The sequence below is a fragment of the Equus przewalskii genome, chromosome 8, assembly GCF_037783145.1.
Source record: "Equus przewalskii isolate Varuska chromosome 8, EquPr2, whole genome shotgun sequence".
NCBI classification, from domain to species: Eukaryota; Metazoa; Chordata; class Mammalia; order Perissodactyla; family Equidae; genus Equus; species Equus przewalskii.
Genome location: NC_091838.1, coordinates 79788935 through 79814998, shown reverse-complemented (window position 1 = coordinate 79814998; position 26064 = coordinate 79788935). Strand labels below are relative to the sequence as shown.

General features: G+C 46.5%; 1 protein-coding gene across 2 annotated transcripts in view; it reads left to right on the top strand.

Moving 5' to 3' along the window:
• Window positions 1-26064, top strand: part of COL22A1 (collagen type XXII alpha 1 chain) — a 293252-nt gene that overhangs the window by 84237 nt on the left and 182951 nt on the right. For both annotated transcript variants that reach the window (XM_070631019.1, XM_070631018.1), the window contains 5 exons: window positions 6168-6248; window positions 7857-7973; window positions 11722-11766; window positions 14301-14363; window positions 17797-17835. In XM_070631019.1, the coding sequence (XP_070487120.1) occupies window positions 6168-6248; window positions 7857-7973; window positions 11722-11766; window positions 14301-14363; window positions 17797-17835 (345 nt within the window). The remainder of the gene's footprint in view (window positions 1-6167; window positions 6249-7856; window positions 7974-11721; window positions 11767-14300; window positions 14364-17796; window positions 17836-26064) is intronic.

Below are 26064 nucleotides of genomic sequence, written 5' to 3'. Positions count from 1 at the left end.
TTTGTGGGGGAGGAGGAGGAGGAGAAGAAGAAGAGGAGGAGGAGAAGAAGAAAAGAAGATTGGCAACAGATGTTAGCTCAGGTGCCAATCTCTAAAAAAAAAGAAAACAGAAAGAAAAGAAATACGTCTAAAATGATGTTCAGGCATATCTCGGAGATGTTGCGGGTTTGCTTCCAGAACATGGCAGTAAAGCAAATATCGCAGTAAAGCGAGTCACACAAATTTTTTGATTTCCCAGTGCATATAAAAGTGACGCTTATACTATACTGTAGTCTATTAAGTGTGAAATAGCATTTTCCATAAAAAAACAATGTACCTGCCTTAATGAAAAAAATGGTTTATTGCTAAAAAATGCTAACTCTCATCTGGGCCTTCAGCGAGTCACAGAGTTGTAATGTTTTTGCTGGTGGGAGGCCTTACCTCGATGTTGATGGGGCTGACTGATCGGGGTGGTGGTTGCTGAAGGTTGGGGTGGCTGTGGCGATTTTTTAAAATAAGACAACAATGAAGTTTGCCACATTTATTGACTCTTCCTTTTACAAACAATTTCTCTGTAGCACACAATGTTATTTGAGAGCGTTTTACCCGCAGTGGAACTTCTTTCAAGACTGGAGTCAGTCCTCTCAAACCCTGCCATGCTTTATCAACTAAGTTTATGCAATAGTCTAAATCCTTTGTTGTCACTCTGATGATATTCACAGCAGCTTCACCAGGAGGAGATTCCATCTCAAGAAACCACTTTCTTTGCTCATCCATGAGAAGGAACTCCTTATCCGTTCAAGTTTGATCATGAGATTGCGGAAATTCAGTCACATCTTCAGGCTTCGCTTCTAATTCTAGTTCTCTTGCTGTTTCCACCACACTTGCAGTTATTTCCTCCACTGAAGTCTTGAACCCCTCAAAGTCGTCCCTGAGAGTTAGAGTCAACTTCTTCCAAGCTCCTGTTAATATTGGTATTTTGACTGCTTCCTATGAATCAAGAATGTTCTTAATGGCATCTGGAATGGTGACTCCTTTCCAGAAGGTTTTCAATTTACTTTGTTCAGATCCATCAGAGGAATCACTATCTATGGCAGCTATAGCCTTACAAAATGCATTCTTAAATAATAAGACTTGAAAATTGAAATTACTCCTCGATGCATGGGCTGCACAATGGATGTTGTGTTAGCAGGCGTGAAAACAACATTAATCTCGTTGTCCATCTCCATCAGAGCTCTTGGGTGACCAGGAGCATTGGTAATGAGCAGTAAGATTTTGAAAGGAATCTCTTTTTCTGAGCACTAATTCTCAGTAGTGGGCTTAAAATATTCAGTAAACCACGTTGTAAACAGATATGCTGTCATCCAGGCTTTGTTATTCCATTTATAGAGCACGGGCAGAGTAGATTTACCATAATTCTTAAGGGCCCTCGGATTTGCAAAATGGTAAGTGAGCATTGGCTTCAATTTAAAGTCACAGGCTTTATTAACCCCTAATAAGAGAGTCAGCCTGTCCTTTGAAGCGTTGAAGCTAGACATTGACTTCTCTCTAGCTAGGAAGATCCTAGACGGCATCTTCGTCCAATATAAGGCTGTTACAACTACACTGAAACACTTCTGTTTACTGTAGCCGCCTTCATTAATGATCTTAGCTAGATCTTCTGGTTACTTCCTGCAGCTTCTCCATCAGCACTTGCTGCCTCACCTGGCACTTTTATGTTATGGAGATGGCTTCTCTCCTTAAACCTCAGGAATCAACCTCTGCTAGCTTTAGACTTTTTTTTTTTTAATTAAGATTAAGATAGTTTACAACCTTGTGAAATTTCAGTTGTACGTTATTGTTAGTCATGTTGTAGGTGCACCACTTCACCCTTTATGCCCTCCCCCCAGCCCCCTTTTCCCTGGTAACCACCAATCGGTTCTCTTTGTCTATATGTTTAACTTCCACCTATGAGTGGAGTCATACAGAGTTCGTCTTTCTCTATCTGACTTATTTCACTTAACATAATACCCTCAGGGTCCACCCATGTTGTTATGAATGTGACAATTTTATCCTTTTTCATGGCCAAGTAGTATTCCATTGTATATATATACCATATCTTCTTTATCCAATCATCAGTTGATAGGCACTTAGGTTGCTTGGCTATTGTAAATAATGCTGCGATGAACATAGGGGTGCATGGAACTTTTGGAATTGCTGATTTCAAGTTCTTTGGATAGATACCCGGTAGTGGGATGGCTGGGTCGTATGGTATTTCTATTTTTAATTTTTTGAGAAATCTCCATACTGTTTTCCATAGTGGCTGCACCAGTTTGCATTCCCACCAACAGTGTATGAGGGTTACTTTTTCTCCACAACACCTCCAACATTTGTCACTTTTTGTTTTGGATATTTTTGCCATTCTAATGGTTGTAAGGTGATATCTAAGTGTAGTTTTGATTTGCATTTCACTGGTGATTAGTGATGATGAGCATCTTTTCATGTGTCTATTGGCCATCCGTATATCTTCTTTGGAGAAATGTCTGTTCATGTCCCCTGCCCAGGTTTTGATCAGGTTGTTTGATTTTTTTGTTGTTGAGCTGTGCGAGTTCTTTATATATTATGGAGATTAACCCTGTGTCGGATAAATAACTTGTAAATATTTTTTCCCAATTAGTGGGCTGTTTTTTTGTTTCAATCCTGTTTTCCCTTGCCTTGAAGAAGCTCTTTAGTCTGATGAAGTCCCATTTGTTTATTCTTTCTATTGTTTCCCTCGTCTGAGGGGTTAGGGTGTCCAAAAAGATTATTTTGAAACTGATGTCAAAGAGTGTACTTAGGCAGTGCATTATTCACAATAGCCAAGTCGTGGAACCAACCTAAGTGCCCAGCAACTGATGATTGGATAAAGAAGATATGGTATATATATACAATGGAATAATACTCAGCCATAAAAAAGGACAAAATCATCCCATTCACAACAACATGGATGGACCTTGAGGGTATTATGTTGAGTGGAATAAGCCAGACAGAGAAAGACCAACTCTATATGACTCCACTCATAGGTGGAAGTTAACATATAGACAAAGAGAACTGATTGGTGGTTACCAGGGGAAAGGTGGGGTTGGGGGAGGGCGCTAAAGGTGAAGTAGTGCACCTACAACATGATTAATAATAATGTACAACTGTAATTTCACAAGGTTGTTAACTATCATGATATTAATTAAAAAAAAAAAAAGAGTGTACTGCCTATATTCTCTTCTAGAAGACTTATTGTTTCAGGCCTAATCTTTAGGTCTTTGATCCATTTTGAGTTTATTTTTGTGAATGGTGAAAAAGAATGGTCAATTTTCATTCTTTTACATGTGGCTGTCCAGTTTTCCCAGCACCATTTGTTGAAGAGACTTTCTTTTCTCCATTGTAGGCCCTCAGCTCATTTGTCGAAGATGAACAGTCCATAAATGTGTGGTTTTATTTCTGGGCTTTCAATTCTGTTCCATTGATCTGTACACCTGTTTTTGTACCAGTACCATGCTGTTTTGATCACTGTAGCTTTGTAGTATGCTTTGAAGTCAGGGATTGTGATGCCCCCGGCTTTGTTCTTTCTCAGGATTGCTTTAGCAATTTGGGGTCTTTTGTTTCCCCTATGAATTTTAGGATTTTTTGTTCAATTTCTGTAAAGAATGTCATTGGGATTCTGATTGGGATAGTGTTGAATCTGTAGATTGCTTTAGGTAGTATGGACATTTTAACTACGTTTATTCTTCCAATCCATGTGCATGGAATGTCTTTCCATAGCTTCAGACTTTTCTTCTGCAGCTTCCTCCCCTCTCTCAGCCTTCATAGAATTGAGGAGAGTTAGGGCCTTCTCTGGGTTAGGCTTTGGCCTAAGGGAATGTCATGGCTGGTTTGATCTTCTGTCCAGACCACTGCAACTTTCTCCATATCAGCAATAAGTCTGTTTTGCCTTCTTATCATTTGTGTGTTCCCTGGAGTAGCACTTTTAATTTCCTTCAAGAACTTTCCTTTGCATTCACAGCTTGACTACCTATTTGGCACAAGCGGCCTTCCTTTGGGTCTGTCTCAGCTTTCAACGTGCCTTCCTCACTCAGCTTAATCATTTCTAGCTTTTGGTTTCAAGTGAGAGATCTGTACCTCCTCCTTTCACTTGAACACTTAGAAGTCATTGCAGGGTTATTAATTGGCTTAATTTCAGTATTGTTGTGTCTCAAGGAATGAGGAGGCCCAAGGAGAGGGAGACAGATGGGGAAACAGCTAGTCAGTGGAGAAGTCGAAACAACGTTCAACATTTATTAAGTAAATTCACCATCTTATATGGCGGTTCGTGGTACCCAAAATAATTACAATAGTAACATCAAAGACCACTGATCACAGACTACCATAACAAATATAATAATAATGAAAAAATGTGAAATATTGCGAGAATTACTAAAATGTGACAGAGACACGAAGTGAGCAAATGCTGTTGGAAAAATGGCAACCAATAGACGTGCTCAGTGCAGGGTTGCCAGAAACCTTCAATTTGTTAAAAAAAACACAGTCTCTGCAAAGCACAATGAAGAGAGGTATGCCCGTATGTGGTGAGTGCTGCTATGAAGGTGCACAGGATGAGGTGTCACAGCAACAAGTGACAAGGAGGGCCTAGGCTTGGGTGGGTGGTTACAGAGGTGAAAGGTGAGAGGAGCAACCTTGCAGACAGCAGGAAGGAGGAGACTGGGAACCGAGAAGACAAAGCATGTGGGCAGGCAGAGCTCAGTGTCTGAGGGGCACGGGTCAGTATGGGGAACCCACAGGGAAGATGACACACGAATATAGAATTATTGCACAGTCTGCTATGTTCAATGTTAGCTGTATGTGTAAGGTGGCAACGCGGTAGAGAAGAGGGCCCGACGAACTCATCCTGACAGTTATCTGTTGCTGTATAGCAGATTGCCCCTCCTCCAAAACAAGAAAAACGGATGAAAACAACCATAATTGTCTCATAGTATCTGTGGTTCGGGACCCTGGGAGTGGATAAGCTGGGCGGTTCTTGCTCAGATGTCTCATGAGGTTGCCGTCAAGCTGGTGGCTATTGCTGGGGTCATCTCAGAGCTCACGTGGGACTGCAAGCTCACTCAGGTGGCTGTTGGCAGCCTCCTGTGGGCTGTTGAACTGAGGGCCACAGTTCTTGCTGGTGGATTGCTGGAAGTGGCCCTGGTGCCTCTCCACATGAGTTTCTCCATAAGACAGCTCACAACATGGCAGCTGGTGACCCCGAGGGTGAGTGATGAGACAGAGAGAGAGGGAGAGAGAGCTCACACTCAGGGCAGAAGCCAGTCTTTTTATCACCTAATCTCGAAAGTGACCTGCTGTCACTTTTGCAATGTTCTAGTCATTAGAAGCAAGTGACTAAGTCCCTCCTAACTCAAGGGGAGAGGAATGAAGCTCCATGTCTTAGAGGTGACTAACAATTTGCTAGTTTGTCAGGGGCTTTTCTAGAAGAGGGACCACATACAAAGACATGGGCATGGGAAACCGTGAGCTCAGATGTCATGGAGTGCACATGTGGAATGAAGAGAAATGGACCTGGCAGTGGGCAGAGCTGTGTCTTGGAGGGCTTGACCGTCCTACAAGAAGGCCTGGGCTTTGTCTGTAGACTGTACATGTGTGTATGCCTTTGTGTATGTGCATGTGTGTGTATTTGACACCATGGTCTCTTTAAGTTATATTAAGATTCTGTGGTATTAGAGGTGATAGGAGCAAACTTTTATTTTAAAAAGTTTATTTAAACAACCATGTGGAGATGCCTGGAGAGGTTGAAAATAGGGATTCGCTGAATTTTCAGACACTGTTGCAACAGCATCATGGAAGGAGCTTTAAATAAATGCAGTGACAGTGAAAGGGGCGAGGAGGACGGATGTGATGGAGGGCAGGACATGGTACATTCAGAGTAGAATAAAGCAGCGACTTCAGTTTGTGCCAACGAACCTCCTTGCACTTGGGGCTCTCACTTTAGAAGGGGAGCGTGTGAGCAGATGACACAGGCTCCCTCTGAAGTTCAGCTCAGGGAAGAAAGTCACCTGGGATCAGACCAGGAAGGACCCCGAGGAGGAGGTAGGACCTGATGCCAGAGCAGAGCCTGTCTGAAACCAAGGAGGCTTCTGGATTCCAAAGTCCCCAAACTCATCTTGTGTCCTTGTTTTTCTTTCCAGTTTGATCTACAGCGGATCGTGATTTACTGTGACTCCCGACACTCAGAATTGGAGACTTGTTGTGACATCCCCTCGGGCCCGGTGAGCAAAGACTCTTGCATGGAGACAATGGGAAGAAATGGGAACTTGGCCTTTGGAAGGGAAGTGGGTGTCCAGGGCCTAGAAATGGTCAGTCGGGGGTCAGGGGGACACCTGCCATCAGAATGTGACCTGAGAGGGAGCCAGGTGATCATCACCAGGGTTTCATTTCCTGGGCAACCAGGGTATGGGTTGGGGGAACAGGGACATGTAGCTCCTCCTAAGGGGCTGCTGCAGTCCCAGCCTGATTAACAGACATTTGGTCTTGTCTGAAATGTCTATAAGACATTTGGTCCATAAGACATTTTGTCCATGTCCACAAGGCCCTTGATATTTGGTCCTGTTGAAAATGTCCATGAGCATATTTGGTCCATGCCAAATGGTTTTGGACAGGACCAAATATCCAGAATCCATTTTGGCATGAACCCAATGTCTCCATGGATGCTTTACACAGACTAAAGATGACCTAATATCAAGGACTTTTTGGTGTGGACCAGTATAGACATTTTGGACAGGACCAAATTTCAAGAACCTTTTGGCGTGGACCAAGTATCTTATGGATGTTTTGGACAGGACCAGATGTCCTGCAAAACCTAACCTCAGTCAGCACCACCTGAGGCCACAGGCCAAGCAATAAGGCCCAACTCTGGGGAGGGAGAGGCAGAGACTGGCAGCGTGTCCCTAGGAAGGGCTGACCAGTGCTCAGAGGACAGGAAGGCCACAGTGCTCTGGGCTTGTCAACCAAACAGGAGAAGGCAGCTTGTGGTCAGACCTTGGAAGGGCAAGACCCACCAGAGTTGGCCCCCAACTCTCCATGCAGGATCGGCCTCTCCCTGGAATCTCTCCACCGCTACCCCTTTTCAAGTCTCTGCCTCTCCAACCTCTTTCCCGAATCCTAATTCCAAGTCTGCTTGGAAGCTGGGAATAGTCATACAGCCTGCTTCCCAGGGTGAGGGAGGAAGTCCATGTACAATGCTTGGTAGGGCCAGTCCCCAGGACACAGTGAGTGCTTGGTCAGTGTGCCCTATCTCAGGACGATTACGGTGCACAGGCTCACAGTGGTGGTCGCTACCATAGACAGCTGGGAATTTGGAGTCAGATGGGCCTGACTGTTGAGAGAGAGGGTGAGGGGAGAAAGGAAAGGGATGAGGACAGATAAGAGTGTGAGAGAATAAAGGGAAGGGAGGGAGGGCAGTGGTGAGGTGGGGAAATAAGTCACTACTGAGCCCCTGCTGGGTGCGAGACACTGAGTGGGGTGCTTTAACATGTCCCAGTAAATAGCCCTCACTGCAGTATGGTGGAAACGCCCTTGTCCCCATTCTGCAGAGATTGACACTGAGGCTCAGAGGGGTCACGCAGCTCCTGCAGGTTGCTGAGAGGCCAGTGAAATGGCTGAGACTAGGTTGGCCCAGGCTGGTCTGACTCCAAGGCCTCACAGCGCCAGGACATGCGGGCAGATATGACTTGCCATCTGTGCTCACCTTCAAGCATCCTCAGGGTTCCTGGCTTCCCTTTGCCTACATAGTTCTAAGGAAGGTCCAGACTGCGCCCCCTGCTGGGCAGCAGTGCTGGACAAGAAGCAGGTTCCGACTCTTAGAACTTTCTTTCCAGTGCCAGGTGACAGTGCTGAGAGAGCCTTCACCCCCGCCGCTACAACCTCCCACCGCCGGCAGTGAGCAGATCGGGTATTTGAAGACAATCAACTGCTCCTGCCCAGCTGGAGAAAAGGTAGCCCTGCAATCCACCCTCAGCCTCTAGCCCGGAGCCCCAGAGTTGATGTGGGCAGGGTGGTCACTAGGATGGGCAGTGGAGGTGGGAATTTCCCATCATGCACATGGTCTGGATGGTCCAGGCTCTGGATGATTCTCAGGTCAGGGAACTTGGGACTCTTGTTTCTTGATTTGTGTGCACACTGGAGGGGAGCTCCTCAGACCAAACTCTAATGAACGTTTCCCTGAAGTTACTAATGTATTCCTGAGGTTTTCCTGCCTCCTACTTTTATCCTCTCCACTCATGTGCAGCTAAATCAAAGCAGACGTGGTTTGAGAATGAGACTCAGAATGAGCAATGGCTGAGGGCTTACGTGTGCATCCTCATCCCTTTCTTCTCAATGTTTCTTTCATTAGCCATACTCTATAACCTACTTACATATGTGAGTAGAGTTCTGTGCATCTTGTTTCTAATTTTAAAAACAAGTGTGTTTCTATGAACAGCACCACCACCATCCACTAGCCTATATTAAATGTCCCATTGAGGGCCTGAGGCCTTCATCTGTTCTGTTTTTCTGCAGACCAGTGGCCCTTTTGATAAGAAAAAGATGTCTTCCACTGTTTGAGCAGAAATAAACAAACAAGTACACACGGATGACAAAAAGTAGAACTGTGCTGGAGAAGGTCTCCAAGAAGTTCTGCTGGACCCGTAGCCCCCGGGCCTGGATCTCCAGCCTGCGGTCTATCCATCGCTGTGTCTGCACCTCCCAGGGTGGGGCCAGCCCACAGGAGGTGCTCAGTGACTTTCTGAGGGACTAGGGAGACGCAAAGATAGGAAATGATGGTTCAAGTTCATTGAAGTGGACATATCTCAAATTTCCAGTTTTCTTTCAGTAAGCCTGTCCTGGCAGACTCCCCTCCTTCCCTTCTTTCCTCTCCTCTGTCTTTCACTCCCTTTTTGTTCCCTCCTTCTTTCTTCTTTGGGTGTAGCCAGACCCTGGGGCGACAGGGGTCGCCAAGGAGCTCTCAATCAACATGAGTTGTCAACCCATGGCCCAACTTGCTGGAAGGCCAAGTGGAGCTGGCTCAGTCGCGCTGCGAGCTGAGGTCTTTTCTGGGCAGAAGGTGAAGTGAAGGTACCTCAGCTTGGTGCCGGCCTGCAGGGTTAGGAACAGGGCAAGTTGGGAGCGGACCAGGGGGGTGCACACACAGTGCTGGGCAGGCTCCTCCTCTGCCCCCTGGCAGGCTCAGGGTGGCAACAGACAACCTGTTGATCCAGTTCTCGCCTGTCAATGAAATAACAAAAGCAGCTGTCTGTCTAAACCCAAATCCTTCGGAATCCTTTTCCATTAAGAACCCAGAATGAGAAGGGTAACAGCTTTTTAAAGGTTTGGACCACCAGCCACTGTGCACACAGACAGACTGTGCCAGGAAGGGTGGCCAGCACTAGCTCTGTCCAGTCCACAGCTTTTCCTAGAGCCAGGCCCATGTCCTGGATGCATCTCACTGAGGTTTCTGGGGTCCCTGGCATGGACCCCCTTGGGAAGTCTGGGTGAAGCAGGCCTCCATCCTCCTTTTCCCCCATCTGCCCACTCCCCAGCTCTAAACATCCCCGGGCTCCCCACTCACCTCCTTGTTTGGGCTTATGGATCCCCTCCCCAAGTCCTCCCACTTTGTGTGGCCTCTGGGGGGTCCCCAGTTGCCTTTCTGGCCTCATCTCACTCCACTTTCCCCTCCCAATTTCCACTCAAGGCAAGAACTTCTTATTCCTTGGAGGGGGTCATAATCTTTCTTGCCTTCTGGCATTTGCATATGCAGCCCCTTCTGACTAGAACATCTTTTCTCACTCCCCCTCTTTCATCTGGCTAATGCCTGCTCCTCTTTTAAGACATCCCCAAGGAATCCTTTCCCCAGCACATTATAGTCTATGTGATTTCCTTCCTCCCTCCCCCTGCCCCCTCTCCTGTCTCCCTCCCTCCCTTAACTCCTTCCTTTCTCCCTCCCATTATTCACCATCCATTCATTCAATAACTTATTTATTCAGCACCTGCCAGTTCCAAGACTCTGTGACCCTTTTCTCTCCCTGTGCTTCCATCTATCATAACTCCATCTACCGTAACAATTATCACATTGGATTAAAAATATTTACTTGCCTTATTTCCATAACACTAGTTCCAAATGGCAGAGATTGAATCTTGACATGACTGTATTTTTAGCTACTGATATATAGCCTGACATCATTAAGTAATGGTTGAATTGATGGGTAGGTGGATCAGGGTATGAAAGATGGAAGGATAGGTGGTGGATGGGCAGATGAGAGGAAGGGATAAATGAACACACCCTCTCTTTCTCGCTGGCAGGACAAGGCCTTGCTGTTCAAGGTTATCAACCAACTCACAAATTCTTGGCCTCAAACTCTGGGTGGCTTCACCCAATAACCCGTTCCTTTATTCAATTAATCATCCCTTATATTTGACAAGAAACCTTAAGAATCCACTGTGTGCTGAGCACTGAGGCTATGAGATACAGAAGACGTGGTCCTCGAAAGTCTACCACCTGGCTGAGGTACCCAGTAGCGCTGAGGCCTGTGCAGCTCCAGAGAGCTCACCACCAGGCCTGCTCAAGAACCTCTGGAGCACAGGGGGTGGGAAGGGGGCCTCTTTTCTGCTTGCCTCAGAAGAGGCCTCAACAACCACTTCACTAAACAGACATTGCCTGTCTCTTCCATCTTCAATTCCATAGAAAATGCAACACAAGCGGCCCAGGAGGTCTGAGCGTTCTCTCTTGGGAGGAGGACCTCTGGCCATGGGCAGGCGTGGCTTCCGGTGGTTTAAATCTTAGATTCAGTTTACAAAACATTCCCATTATTCACCTAGCTCAACACGATGCCTTTTGGGTCCACGTTTCCATCTCTAGAGCCAAACATCATGGTGAGCATGAACTGTGTACAGGTAGTCTGGTGGGCACCATGTGAGGTCAAACACACACAGAGAATCATTGATCTCCATTTGCATGTATAAATGACATCTGTGAATCCATTAACAAAAATATGTTCCTGAAGTAGCTAAGTACACAACTGTGACAGGAGTGTATATGGTTTTTAGTGATGGGTGGTTCATATGTGTAAATGGATATGGTGTCAGTTTTCATGAATGTGATGAGATTTACACATATATCATTGCATGAATCACGTTGCATTTGTTTTTAGTATGCCTGTTTACATGCATCTGTAACGTAACAGATCACATTTTTAAATCCAATAATAAGATCTTTTACACAAATAGCACATATTTTAAAAAGTGAACAATGTTTAGTTTTAGAAGTAGCCTATAGCCATTATTTTGTTTTGTATTATATTTGTATCATATGGTACAATTGTACAACTTGTAATTGTATTTGTGCCTTGTTTTGTATTTTAGTGAATAATGGTTATATGAACCATTAGCAGGCTACATGATTTTTTTTTTAATTGGACTGACGGCATATTCAGGTAAAAATAGCGGTAGGGTGCCACCTTGTTTGTTTCTATCTTCAGTTCACCTATGGCTGCATTTGGAGACGATGTCAGAGTTCCCATGGAGGTTTACAGTTCAAGAGTGGGGGCTCTCAGCTCCAAAAAACCAGTTTTCTTGTCCAACTTGTTGGTCAGCACATGGCTTACCAAGAGACTGGCTCATGAGCCTGTAGGGTGGATAACTAACTACTGACGAGGAAGGGGAAAAATGAAAACGGAGCCTTAATTGTTTCCTTTGCCTTTCTTCCCTTAGGGTGAAAAGGGCTCTGATGGCCCCGCAGGGCTCCCCGGCCCAAAGGTCAGTACTGGAGTTGGCAGAGGCGCACTTTAGAGCCCAAGCAATCCTTTGCTTTGCTCTCCATATAAGAAAGAGAAAAAGTGGTTTGTCAGATCACTATCCTGCGGTATTTTGCTTTCAAGCTTGTTAAGGTAGAAGGATAGAGCAAGTGGCACAAAGTTTGGAACCTCTGAGGCTCTTCACTGATCAGAACCTCCGTTTCTGAGTCTGAAAGTCTGAGCAAGAAAGGGTTGGGTTACACAGCCCTGGCTCAGATCCTGTTCGTTCCAACAGGCTTAGCTCTCCGTGGTCAGCTAATTCTGCATCAATCCTTCAGGCATCTATATTGCAGAAACTCTGGGGGTTGGACCTTTAAAAGTCTATTTGTTTAGACTGTGTGTTCTGTTTGTTTAACCCGCATGAAATTGTTTTTGCACAAATTTTCCAAACTCACTAATTGCTCAAAGCCCAGTGTTTCCTCATGGGGTCTTTCTTCTCTCCTCAGTCATGGCTGCCTTTCTCTCACCATCATTCCCCAGGGATATAACATTTGCAGAGCTAGACAGGCCTCTCTTCCAGCATCGTTTTTTGGTCTCAGAAAACCACGACCCAGGGAGATGCAAATTGCCATGGTCACCCAAGGGCTGGGTGGAAGAGGTCAGCATCATCCAGTGGCCACTACCTGGTCTGGTGTTTGAAAGAGGCACGGAGAGTGGTGGTGGAAACACCTAGAGATGACTTCCCTCACTTCCTCTCCCTCTCCTGCGTTGCTTAGTTTTGCCTTTATTCAGTGCATCATTCTTGAGCCCCTGCTAAGGTCCCTTTAGTCTTTCTCTTCTCCCTCCTCCCTGCCTCTGTATGTGAGTCCCTCATCTCCCTCCCTCTTTTCTCGCCCTGCCCTCCTCTGCCCCCTGCTCTGCTAGATGGGGAGCACAGGTACATACATCATCACATGTGCACACACCATCACACACACACTCCATCACACATATACACACCATCTCACACACACCCCATCACACACACACAGCCTCCTTGGCTCGCCTCCCCTGTTACTGAGAGCAGCGGTCCAGGGGACTAGGCAGTTGGTGTGAGAAGGGGAGCAGGAGTTTCTGCCTCACTGAGCACCGCCTGGGCTATGACCTCAGCTCCTCGGCTGTCAGATGGAAGAAAAAAGCAGAGACATCTAGGGGTTTGTGAACTTATAAGTAGAAAATGTTTGTCTGGAGTAGTGCTTGTTTGTGGAATGTCTTTGCCAATGTTGAACAGGTCCAGGGCTGTGAGGGCAGCAGAGCCTGACCCCTGACACTGGGAGACAAAAGGTGGGGGAGAAGGAATCCTAAGGAGGGAACAGATACGTCCACCTGGGGGCAGGCCTGGCTCCCCCAGAGCTAATTTGCAAACATGGCCCTTTAGCATCACCAGACAAATGGTCCTAACCCATGGTTAAGACACTGAGCAAGCAGCTGTGTTCCCAATGGCTCCATTTATCTAGATTTAGCTCAGGTAGTGTCTGCAGTCACAGCCTGGTGTCTCCTGGGGGCCGAGGCCTGTTGTAGATGTGGGAACCTGACAGCGAATGACAGAGAGCCCTGTGCCCAGTGGGAAGAGAGAGGAGTGGAGCATCATATGGGGAGAGCCAGGCCGAAAGAAGACGCCCTAAAGCTACCGGGGAGGGCTTCAGGATGCCTTTCTGTGGGAGGCCCTGCTGAGCTGGGTCCAGTAGGATGCACAGGAGCTGCTCAGGAGAAATAAGACAGGGAAGGGCATTAAAGGCCAAGGAACAGCATAAACAAAGTAGCTATGTGTTCTCAGAGTGTAAAGCATAAAATAAAACTGCATACTGAGAGAAAAGAAAACTCGAAGAAACTGACTGAGGGCTCCCGTGTCGTGCACCCAAGCCTGGCTTGGGTTGCCTCATGGGCCAGTAGGAGATTTGGGCTCCAGTACCATGCCTGGCCCTTGGTGAATCTTTTCTTCCCTTGCAGACACTGTTTTCTCCTCTGCCTGCCCTCCCTCTCTTCATGGACAGTTGTGAGGGTCCAGGGCCCTCGTGGGCACAGACTCGTCACACAAATGGCATAATCAGGGAACCCTGATTGACCCCTGGCACTTTTCAAAGCACCGCCGTGCTCTTAGTCTTGTGTGTGCTCATGACAGCATGCCCGTTCACAGAGGAGGAGCCCGAGGCCCAAAGAGCAATGATGCTCTCATGCTAAGCAACAGGGCAGGGTTTGAACCTGGGGCTTCTAACTCCCCTTCTGCGGGCCTGGCCATGGACCAGCAGCATGGCCATTCCCAGGGACAAGCGTGCGATGCTTTCATCTACTCTCTTTCCCAAGATGTCCCTAGTTCCTGGGATTAAGAGATTGGGGAAATTATTCAGATGCTTCCTCCGTCTCTAGGGGTGGCAAGCGTGGACTCTTGGTGCAGTCAGCAATGATAAAATCAGAGGTTTCTAGGGAGTTGGGGCAAGGTTGATGGTAGGCAGCCTGTGTCGGGGAGCTCTGTTGGAGGACCTGACCCAATGCTCATCTCTGGTTTCAACCCCTCAGGGAGACATGGGAGCCACTGGGCTGGTTGGAGCTCCTGGACCCAAGGGAGAGAAAGGCGACGTGGTGAGTAACAAGCCCCCTCTCTGCATGGCTAGTGTGGGAGACCCAGTGCTTTCCCCCAAACATGCATGTCAGCTAGAATGGGCTGAATGCCTAGGAACTATTTGTCTATAAAATGCCTGATCCATTGGAGATGGTCAGTGAATGGCAGTTGTCTTTATTTTCCATTATAATTAGTTCCTTCTAGGTTTTCAGTGCTCAGGGGGAAACCCCAGACTACAAGACAAAGCCTGTCCCCTTGAAGAATTAACCTGTCAAATGCGATTCACTCAGTATCCCACACTGTCATCATCCAACAGCTCATTGCCAAGCTGTACCATCTGCTCTTCGTAGGTGCTTCCTATGGATTCTCTCATTTCTCCTTATTACAACATTTTAAACATAGTCTCTTCACTTCCCTAATGGGAATGACACAGAATTTTCAGACTTGAATGACTTGCCCGTGATATGGAGCCTGGATGTGGCAGAGGAAGAATTTGATCCTGCACCAGTTTTAATCTGAGTCTTGTGCTCACTTGCTGTGCCACCCCGTCACCTATGCTGTACATGCTTACCTCCTACATATAGGTAGGAAGCACCTGCTCTGTGCAAAATAACATGGAAGGAAGAAGAGCTGTTAACATTTCACAACACTAACTGTGTGCCCGGCTCTGTGTTATGTGCTTTACAGATTTCAGGCTCATTTAACCCTCACATCAATTGGGTGAGGTGGGGCCTAGCATCTTACCTAAGCACCAGAAAAAAATGGGGCAACAGAAACTGCCTGTGAGAGGGCACAGATGTCAGATTTAACAGACAGAGTTTACAAAGTAGCCACTAAAACTATGTTCAAAGAACTGGAGAAAACCATTGTTAAAGAAGTAAAGGAAGGCATTGTGACAATATCTCATCAAACACAGGATACAAATAAAGAGAAATTGTTAGAAAGAACCAATGGAAATTCTGAAGTTTAAAATTATAATCACTGGAAAAAAAAATCATTAGAGAGACTCGACAGTAGATCTGAACTGGCTGAAGAAAGAGCCAGCATTCTTAAAGATAGATCAGTAGAGATTACATCATATGAAGAACAGAGAGAGAAAATAATGAAGAAAAATGAAAAGAGCCTCAGAGAAATGTGGGGACCCGTAAAGTACACCAATATGCACATAATGGGAGTACAAGAAAGAGAGAAAGGAGGAGAAAAGGCATTCAAAGAAATAATGGCTAAAAAATCCCAAATTTGGCAAAAAAGCAGTAATCTACACATTCAAGAAGCTCAATAAGCTCCAATCGAAATAAACACAAAGAGATCCATCCTCAGAAACATCAGGGCAAAAATGCTGGAAGATAAAGAGAAAATTTGGACAGCAGCAAGAGAAAAAAATGACTCATCATGTCCAAGGAAACCCCAATAAGATTATCAGCTGACTTACCATCAAAGAGTTGAGGCCAGAATGCAGTGGGATGACAAGTCCAAAGTAATAATTATGACAATGTATTATTGAGTGTTTAACAAATATGTATAATAATAATAGCAAAAAGAAAGAGGGGGAATAGGGAATAGATCTGCATAGGAGTATGTTTCTCAACCTCACTGGAAGTAAGTTAGTATAAATCTGAAGTGGATCCTGATAAAGTAAAACGTATATGGTAAAACCAAGAGCAACCTCCAAGAAAATAACTCAAAAATATGTGGTGAAAATATCATTAAAGAGATTAAAATGTTGCACTAAAAAGTACTCATGTAATGCAAAATTGATCAGTAAAGGAGGAATAAAGGAACAAAAAAGGACAGGAGACATAGCAAACGAAAAGTAAAAAGGCGTATGTAAATTTAACTATATCGATGATAAATTACATGTGAACGTACTAAACAAACCCACTAAAAAGCAGAGGTTTTCAGACTGGACATGAAAACAGGATCCAACTATATCCTGTCCACAGGAGACACATTTTAGAATCAAAGATACAAATAGGTTGAAAGCAAAAGGATGGAAAATATACATTCTGAAAATAGAAAACACAAAAAGTTGGAATGGCTATACTAACATCGGACAAAATAGACTTTAAAACCAAAAATTAATAAAAAAGAAGAGGGACATTTCATAGTGATAAAAGCGTCAATCCTCCAAAATATGTATAACGATTATAAACATATGTGCACTAACAACAGAGCCCCAAAATCCATGAAGCAAAAACTGACAGAGTTGAAAGGAGAAATAGATAATCCAATGACAATGGTTAGGGACTTCAATACCTCACTTTCAATAAGGTTAGAACAACTGGGCTCTTGGAGAAATCGGAACCCTCATACATTGCTAGTGTAAAATGGTCCAGCTCCTTTGGAAAACAGTCTGGCAGGCTTTAAAAGGTTAAATATAGAATTACTATATGACTCAGCCATTTCACTCCCACGTATATACCAAAAAGAAATGAAAATGTATGTTCACACAAAAACTTGCACACAAATGTTCATCGCAGTGTTATTCATAATAACCAAAAAAGTAGAAACAACCCAAACGTCAATCACTTGATGAATGGATAATAAAATGTGTGTTATATTTATGCAATGGCACTTACTCTGTAATAAAATGAAGTATTGATACATACTACAACAATGGATGAACCTTGAAAATGCTTTGCTAAAAAAATATTGGCTGGGCCGGCCTGGTGGCGCAGCGGTTAAGTGCGCATGTTCCGCTTCTGCGGCCCAGGGTTCGCCGGTTTGGATCCCGGGTGGGGACATGGCACCGCTTGGCAAATCATGCTGTGGCAGGCGTCCCACATATAAACTAGAGGAAAATGGGCACGGATGTGAGCTTAGGGCCAGTCTTCCTCAGCAAAAAGAGGAGGATTCGCAGCAGATGTTAGCTCAGGGCTAATCTTCCTCAAAAAAAAAAACAAGAAAGAAAGAAAGAAAGAAAAGAATGGCTATGAAGCCAGTCGTAAAAGCCCACATGTTGTATGAGTTCATTCATATAAAATGTCCAGAGTGGGCAAATCTAGAGAGACGGAAACTGGATTAGTGTTTGCCTAGGGCAGGGCATGGGGGGACATGGGGAGTGACCACTAATGGGTATGGAGGTCTTTTGAGGACATGAAGACGTTCTGAAGTTGATTGTGGTGATCGTTGCACAAGTCTGTAAATATATTAAAAACCACTGAATTGTACGCTTTAAATATGTGAATTACACAGTATGTGGATAATATCTCAATAATGCTGATATGGAAAAAAAAGAATAGTACCATAATATTGAGTTATTGGCAAAATTAGATGATACTTGAGAGAATCAGCACTCAATAAATACATAGTTATCACCTCTTTTGGAGGCCCCTTGGCTGAGCTGATGAGGAAGCATCTGACCATCTCAAATCCCAGGTGCTGCCCCATGCGTGATGTCACGCCAGGGAGATGCTCTGTCCTGAACCTTTGCCTTCTGCTTTCCTTTTCTAGGGCAGAGGACCTTTTGTCCAAGGAGAAAAGGGTGAAAAGGTAAGCCTCTCCCTTTTCTCACACCCTCCAGGGCTGCGGGGTGGCTGGCTGGGCAGGTTTGCGTTTGGGAGAGGTGTGTGCTACTGTTGTGCTGCCTGGTAAGAATGTGGATGGGAGAGAAGAGGTCTCCTGGGCTGAGCGCCCGGCCTCAGTGTGTGTCCTCCCTGACTCGGGCACTGAAGTGTGCACGGCGGTCAGGGCTTCCAGGTAGAGAGAAGACTGTGTGCGCATTATGTAGGGGTAAGTGGAGGAAAGTGGTTGCACAGGAGCTGGCTGTTTGCAATGCTTAGATGGCACTCATAGGGGGTGGGCTACAGAGCTGCAGAAGTGGCTCAAGGATCAGCATGCAGGGCATTAAATATCAAAACATGTTTAGGCCTTGTTTGCAGTGGTAGAAAGGCACTGAAGGGTCTGTGCGTGGTCAGACCTGCTGAGAGTGTTTGAATAGCAGGTGCCGATAGATGTGAGAGAGGGGAGACCAGAGGAATTTGGGCAATAGTCAGGAGGTGGTTGCAGAAGTTTAAAGGGGAGATGACAAGGGACAGAGCCTATAAACGTTCTCCCCATGTATGAATGTTGCACCTTCTTTCACCTTTATCATAACATGCACAAGGTCGACACAGCCTGGGACATAGGGCGTTCCTTTGGAATAGGAAAGCTTTCTTCTGGTGTTAGCCTATAAGGAGAAATAAAAAGCAGAGAGTCACTAAAATGCCATTTTCCACTCACACCAGCTATTAAAAATATATCCTCCGTTTCCCAGGAGAGGCAGCCACAAGACTGTATAGCATACATTTATGTTGATTATTTCACCAGAGTCCAGGCTCTTGTAGACTCAGAACGTGGAGCCGCTGGACCCCGGGATGGTATCGCTGCTCAGAGGAGGCTCACGTGAGCTCCTTGCCCTGGGCTGGTTGTGTAAACCAGGTGCCACTATGTTCAATTACAGTGGACCGAGAGACCTCAGTGGCCTGCCCATGTTCTCCTTGTAAGTACCTTTTATTTAGTCCTTTCACATCTAGAGACTTACTCTAAGGAGGTAAGTCAAGGGTACGTGCAAGTACACACTCACGGGTTTCATTCAGTGTAATTTATAAGCAAGACCAGAAACAACCATAATGCTGCGTCATGGGCAGAGGGTAAAATAAGTCATTATACAGCTAAATAATGAGATGTCATCCAGAAATGCAAAATCACATTTGGAAGAATCATTAGTGATCTAGAAAATGAAGATAATATTTTGCTAATTCTTAAAACACACTGCAGAATATCTATGCAACATGACCCCAGTTGTGTGTGCATGTGTGTCTGCATATATTTGTGTATGTGAGAGAAAGAGACAGACATACAGACAGACAGACAGGGAGAGAGGACAGAGAGAGAGAGAGACTCTGAGGGCAAACCCCCGTCCTTAACCACTGGTTGTCTGTGGGTAACAAAGTCGTGAGAGTATTTATTTTCCCCCTCGTATTTCTTGGTGTCTTTATTTATTCCATATTGAACTCCTCTTTTTTTATCCCTATTAAAAGCATCAGTGTGCACACACACACACACACACACACAACAGGTACTGCACAAGAATATAGAGCACTTTGAGAGGCAGTGTGACACACAGCATAACATGGCTTTGCACCAGGCAGACCTGGTTCAGGGGACTCTGCCACTTGCTAGCTCTGCCATCAATTTTGAGTCTGGGCCTCCTGACACCTAAAATGGGGCTCACGGCGGCCACTCTCCATGGTTCCGTGTGGTTTAAAAAGCAGGGCGCCTGGAACCTAGGTGCACAGATTCAGAAACTGCTTCTGTAGCTGCCGGCGTGCTTGGTTCCTGTGGGCCCAGAGCCGGAGCACAGGGCCTTACCAGGACAGCCAGATGCTCCTCAGTGTCAGGACTGGGGCTGTCAGAGCCCTTGAAGGGTCCAGCAACTCCTGGACTGGCCTATCCTCTGACTGACGTGTTGTCCTTCTTGCATGTTGGTGTCACTAGCAGGAACAGCCAGGCCTCTTTTCTCCCTTGAGCAGCAGGTGCTTCGCTGACTCGTCCCTTCCCGTTGAGGTCAGGATAGGCAGCCTTATTCTCCTGAGGCCTGGAGGCACCTCCCTGGTGCCCCCAAGCCCTGCCTGCGGCACCACATGCAGGACCGGAAGCTGCGGGTCACAGTTGCAGTTGGGAGACCTCCTCACGTATTCAGTGCTGGCAGGAGAGACGGGCTGCTGAACAGACTCTGGCACTTCCGGCTCTGTCCTCGGTTGACATTCTCCTGCAGTTGGGCATTTTTAGCAAAGTCTGAGTCTAGATTCTGCCACATATTAGCTGTATGATTCGAGGGTGAGTCACCTGCCTCTCTGAGCTTCTGCTTCTTCATCTGTAAGAATGAGGTGATGGGAGGAGATGATGCACAAAGGCCCTTGCAGGCGGCAGCTCTGAGATTTGGTAATCAGCCCGCCCCAGCCTGAGCCCCTGGGGCTCTCTTCCGTAACTTGGAGTCTCTGCTTCCCCCACAAGGATGAGGGGGTCAGGGTGGGTCAAGGGGACCAACAGAGTCCACCGAGGAAAGAAAGCCACTGGGGACTAATGCGCTGGGACAGGGCGTAACAAACAGTTTCTTTGCTTGAATATTCTCTCCGAAGCAATTGCAGAGTGCTGGGGGGCTGGATGGACTGGAGCCTGGTAGGTCTAGGAATCATATGACTCTGATTCTGGCTGTGTAGTTTTGCATTTTTGCCGTTGTAGTTAACCACCTGACCATGTGCATTGGCCTCTAAGAGGGCCAGGCACCATGCACGGTATGTCCCATACTTTATGTCTCATCATTAAGACAACACTTCGGGGAAGGCACTGCAATGCCCATTTCACAGATGAGGAGAACACAGCTTAGAGGTCAAGTGACCTTCTCAAGGTCACACAGTAAGATGGCTAGAAAACACAATCACTGGTTATTATTAAGATGAAAGGAAGTGGGAGGGCCAATTGAATTTCCCCTTCCCCAGCAGCTGAGGAAACTGAGGCTCAGAGAAGGTGAGTGACTGGTGCAAAGTCACACAGCTGAAAACTGCTGGAGAACTTGGCCTCCTGACCCTCCCAGGCCGACACTGCCTCTCTGTGGCACCCCCCATGAAATGTCCAAGACTGTTGTGCGGTGCCGTGGTCCTGGGCTGCCTCTGCCCCTTGTTTTGGAAGCTAGTCTCCTCTCTAGTTCCTGTTCCACCTCATATTTACCACGGGGTTCTTGGAGTGAATCTCTCTCAGTGTTTTACTATATATGAAATCAGGCTAAGGTAAAGGGGGAAGGTAGCATTTTAGGGGATGCCCCAAAAGAGCTGCCCACAGCTCAGGTGTTGGTGACATGGAAGAAGAGAAAGGGAGGGATGGATCCTCCTTCAAAGGGGTTGGGAGACAGCTGGGATTAAATAAATGCTTGTCAAATGGGTGAATGGATGAGAGGAATGCAGACCACTGTCATCCAGGACCAAGGGCCAGCTAGAGTCAGTGGAGGGATCACAGACTGTGCAGTGGAGCAGATCTAGCTTCAAATTCTGGCTCCACTTCATGTTAACCTTAAGTGTATCTGTCCTTGGTCTACTCTGAGCCTCAGTTTCCTTTTCCATGAAAGGAGGCAGAGGCGATAATAGTGGTTCCTACATATGAGGTTGCTGGGAGGATTAAAGGAGAAACTAGACATCAAGGGTTTGACACAGCGCCTGGCACAGCCACGCTCAGTAACTGTGACGCTGCTCTTCTCGTTTCTCTATCATAATTTTCGGTGCTGTTTTGGTGGTGATGATGATGAGGGGTTTAGCCACTGCTCTGGGCTGGTTTGGAACAATTCAGGTGGTCAGGGAGAGCAGGGAGGGAGTGATGACCTCCGTGCCCCTCCTGCCCCTTGGTTCTTCGATGTTGAGAAGATTAATAAGCACGATGAGGATGTCTGCATAAGCTTTCCTTTGGGTGGGGCCTGCGTCAGTCCGTAATCCATGCAGACGTGGTCTGCAGAATCAACTGGACCATGAGCCCCACAGGTAGAAAAGATTTAGAAATAATGAAAACAGGGACAAAGTGTGCAGTCTCCAGGGAGCTTCCTTTTGGTGCATCCTGAGAGTCCTTCTCTGGGGGACCGGAGCCTTCGGGGGAAGAACCCCGCGGAGCCGCTCCGTGATCCTCCCTTCCTGGACCCACAGCGCCCTCTGGTGTTTGGAAGCAGAGCGTCGGCTCCAGTTTTCCTTTTCAGGGCTCCTGCCTAAGCGCTGCTGGGGGCATCTCTGCCGTTCTGGGGTTGCCCTCTTTTCCTTAGAAATCTGGAGTCTGGGGGAAGGAGGACAAAGGGAGCCTTGGTTCTGTGCTCAAACGTGGGCTCAGGTGATGGAAAGAAAGCAGGTTTGGGGAGTTGGGCAGACCTGTTTTGGATTCCAGCTCTGCAATGGCTGTGTGATCTTTGGTTAGTGTCTCTCTGAGCCTCAGTTTCCTCGTCTGTAAAGTGGGGCCATGGACGCCTACTCCCTGGGGCTGTTGGGGGATTGTAGGAGGTTGATAATGCCTGTGAAAGCACCTGGCTTAGGCCCTGGCACCTGGTAGGGGCATCTAAAAATTTATCCCTTGTCTTATTCCTTTCCTTAGTCTGCTAGAAGCTACTCTAAAGTCCATAAGAGAGTGACATATGTGTTGTTTTGATTAACAGCACTAAGAACCCAGCAGATGGGAGAGAGTGGTGGGTTCACAGAGTCTAAACCTGGGTTGGGCTCTCTGGGGACTCATTCACCAATTCAGTGGAGGAGACAAGCATGCAAATTCCGGGCACACAGTCGTCTTTTTTTCTTTCTCTCTCTCCTTTTTTTTTTTTTGGTAAGGAAGATCGTCACTGAGCTAACATCTGTGGCAACCTTTCTCTGTTTGTATTTTTGACACCGCCACAGCATGGCTTGATGAGTAGTGTGTAGGTCCGCACCAGGGATCCGAACCCATGAACCCCAGGCCACCAAAGTGGAGTGCGCGAACTTAACCACTATGCCACCAGACTGGCCATGTGGTCGTCTCTTAAGAGTGTGGTTCTTCTTACTTGTCCTTAAGCAAGTCAGGTTGTGCCATCTCCACTCCCCATCCTGTTACACACACAGAGAGTGACGACACTGTTGGGAGACCCTGCTGAGGCCACAGGGTGTTGGGGGTGGAGGAGCGGACAATTGTCACATCAGCAAAGCACTTTGAGGCTTTCCTAGGGAATACTCAGTGTTGTGCTGCTGGTGGGTGCTTAGAAAATGAAACCAATTTCTAGGTAATTATCATAAACACAATTCATATGAGGGGAAAACCAGATACAGAAACGAAATGGCCCTGAGCTGACTCCGTTCTTTATAAGCACTCTTAACAACTGCAACCACACAAAAATGGGATCAACCTAATGGTGGGTGTAAGTGAAAATTAGGAAGACTTTATAATGGGGAGGTGCGCTCTCAACATGATGCAAAAGAAATGGTAGAATAGGAAGCCATATGGGCTCACACATGAAAAGATGTGTGTGCAGTAAAAATGGCCAAGGCACTGGGGTAGTGGGATTTGAGATATTTTATATATTTTGTTAGTTTTCTCTTCATGGTGCTACAACATTAGTACATCTGTAGACATTTAACCAAATACTAGATCTTAATATAATGAAAATCCTTTTAAATATAGCCTGTCCATAGTTGTTTATGTGTGAAATCCAAAAGCAATGTGATTTTGGAGGGAAGAGCCCTCTCTCCCAGTCTTGGGGATTTGCTGAATGCTGGATGGTGTGATGCCTGGTGGGTCCAGATGGCAGAACATGGCAGTGACTGAAGCCCAGGCTTTGGGAGCCCACTGCTGCCCCAGTCTGGCTACATAACCTTGGCGAGGTCATTACAATCCCCAGTGCCTCAGCTTCCTCGCCTGTCCACTGAAGATGATAGCAACAACGATATGCTCTGGTAAGGTTGATGTGAGGGTTCAGTGACTTTATCCATGGAAAGAACTTAGCAGGGCACCTGGAAATCATGCCTTCAGAAAGCATCAGCAAGAATCAGGTCTGAGCCATCCTGGCACTGGGTTCCCTGAGCGCAATGATCAATTCAGGCACATTACCTCTATCAGTTCAAACCAAACAAAGTCAGTGCTTTCACTTAGAAGCCTGGAGACAGATGTGCATTCCCCCGGGCCTGCGGCTGTGAGGCCGAGGGCTTTGAAATCCCTGAGCCATTTGCTACCATGAAGTGAGCCTGTTCAAGAATGGTGAAGGTGACACGCAGCAGTTGGACCCTTGTAAGTGGCATTGCTGAGTGGAGTCAAGGCTCAGCTAAGCCAGCACCTCCACCTGTTCAGCGACGTGGAGCAATGCATTTCCTGTGAGGGTTCTTTGTTTTCTTTGTGAAGAGAAGCTAGTGTTAGTTTACAATTAGAGTTGGGTTGGGATTTAGAAGGAAGCCTTCCAGCAGGGACTGGCCTAGACCGGGTCATGGAGATGGGTCAGGGCTGAGTTATGAGGAGACTCGGTTTCCCTGAAGTGGAGGGTGACAGAGGACAGAGTAGGAAGGAGCTTTCAGCTCCTCATCAAGTCTGGATCTCACCATATAGACGGTGAGGGCTCTTGGGACCCACAGGGGATGAAACCAGGGCAGAGTGTCCCATGAATCCATGCCTGGGTCAGCAGCTCAGTAGCCAGCATTTGGTGGAAGGGAAAAAAATCTCAACAACAACAACCAAAAAGTCCTTTCTTAAGCATTTCCACAGAAATCCATATGGCAATAAATAAAACTTCATATGGATTTTGTGCTCAGATTTCACAGTGTGGTGCACTAGAAAAAATATGCGAGCAAATATGAGGAACTCAGCTGAATTTTATGGAGCTGGTTGACTCAGTAGCAGACCGAATTTTAGGTCACGTAAACGTTGGTTTCTTGTCTTTTATGGTTTTCTTCCGTTTTTCTCGGGACAGTGAACCTGACGGGACGAGCATGGTGAAAGGAGTCTGAGGCAGACAAATAGCAGAGGCAGTTCTGATTTCCTGGGCTGCTGTCTTCTCGAAGTTTCGACTGCATGTCCAGAAGAGGATGCAGGGCCGTGTGCAGTGGGGCTGGGTGTGCTGAAGTCCGAGCATAGGAGAGTCTTTGTGGGTCGGTCCACCATGGAGCTAAACAAATAAGGTGCCAGTTGAAAAACTGCGGAGAGTCCAAGGCCATCATGATGAAATTAAGGAGGGAAGCCAGGTTCAGAGCAGTCAGCTGACGTGGCCTGGTCTCCAGGGCTGAGAAAAGCAGATTCTGCACATGTATATTCCAAATGAATAAGCCCAGGGCTTTCTGTCCTCTAATGACTTGAAGTGGGACAAAGCAGGCTTCTCCACATTGCTGTGGACCATGAAGCATACAGGCCCTCATGAAAGGCGGCTGGCTTGAGGGGCGTTGGGGACCCACCTGCCAAAATGTGACTGCCCGCAGTGGGTCAGCTCCAAAGGCCTTCCTTCAGCTTAAACCCACTGCCCCATTTAAAACATGCAAGTGCGCGTGGATTTGTGTTTGATTTTAAAATGCTGCTGTTATCACATCGTCTCCTGCTGACGTACAGCTCAGCTGCTCCATGTTACTTGGCAGATAAAGTCCCATGTGTTTGGGGTGCCCTTCCCCCTACTGTCATGGGGCCCCAAGTGACCTTTCCCTCATATTTGTCTCCTGCTGATTCTGGGTTTGTCTTTCTCAGGATGTTCATCAAGGGTTCTCAGGATATTTCTCAAGGGTTCATTGCTCTCTGGATGTTTCTTCCTCCATGGCATTGATTCCTCCTCCTTGCACGTCCAACATTCCCCTCTGCCTATTGACATCCTGGGAATGCTTCTGATCCAGTAACCTGTGAGGTGTCCAGCACAGAGCCAAGTATTCCCATGGACTTTGTCTTGCTCATTCCTCCCAGTGAGTGCAGCAGAAGGCACCGTTATCAATATTACATGGAAAAGGCCACTGAGACTAAAGAAAACACACACACACACACACATTGATGTTTTCATTGTAAGAAGCTGTAGGAACAGGACAAAGTAGTTTATAATAAGCTCAGGCTTGTTCAGAATCGTAGCAACTGCCCACTGAGGGCCAGGCACTGTGCTAGAGGACTGGAGAGGAAGAGCAAAATGAGGGACACAAACTCTGGAGTCTGATTAATTCAGTCATCTGCACCTGAGAGTAGAGGTCGGGGATTCAGGGGACGATGAAGAGAGTCTAGAAAAAAATC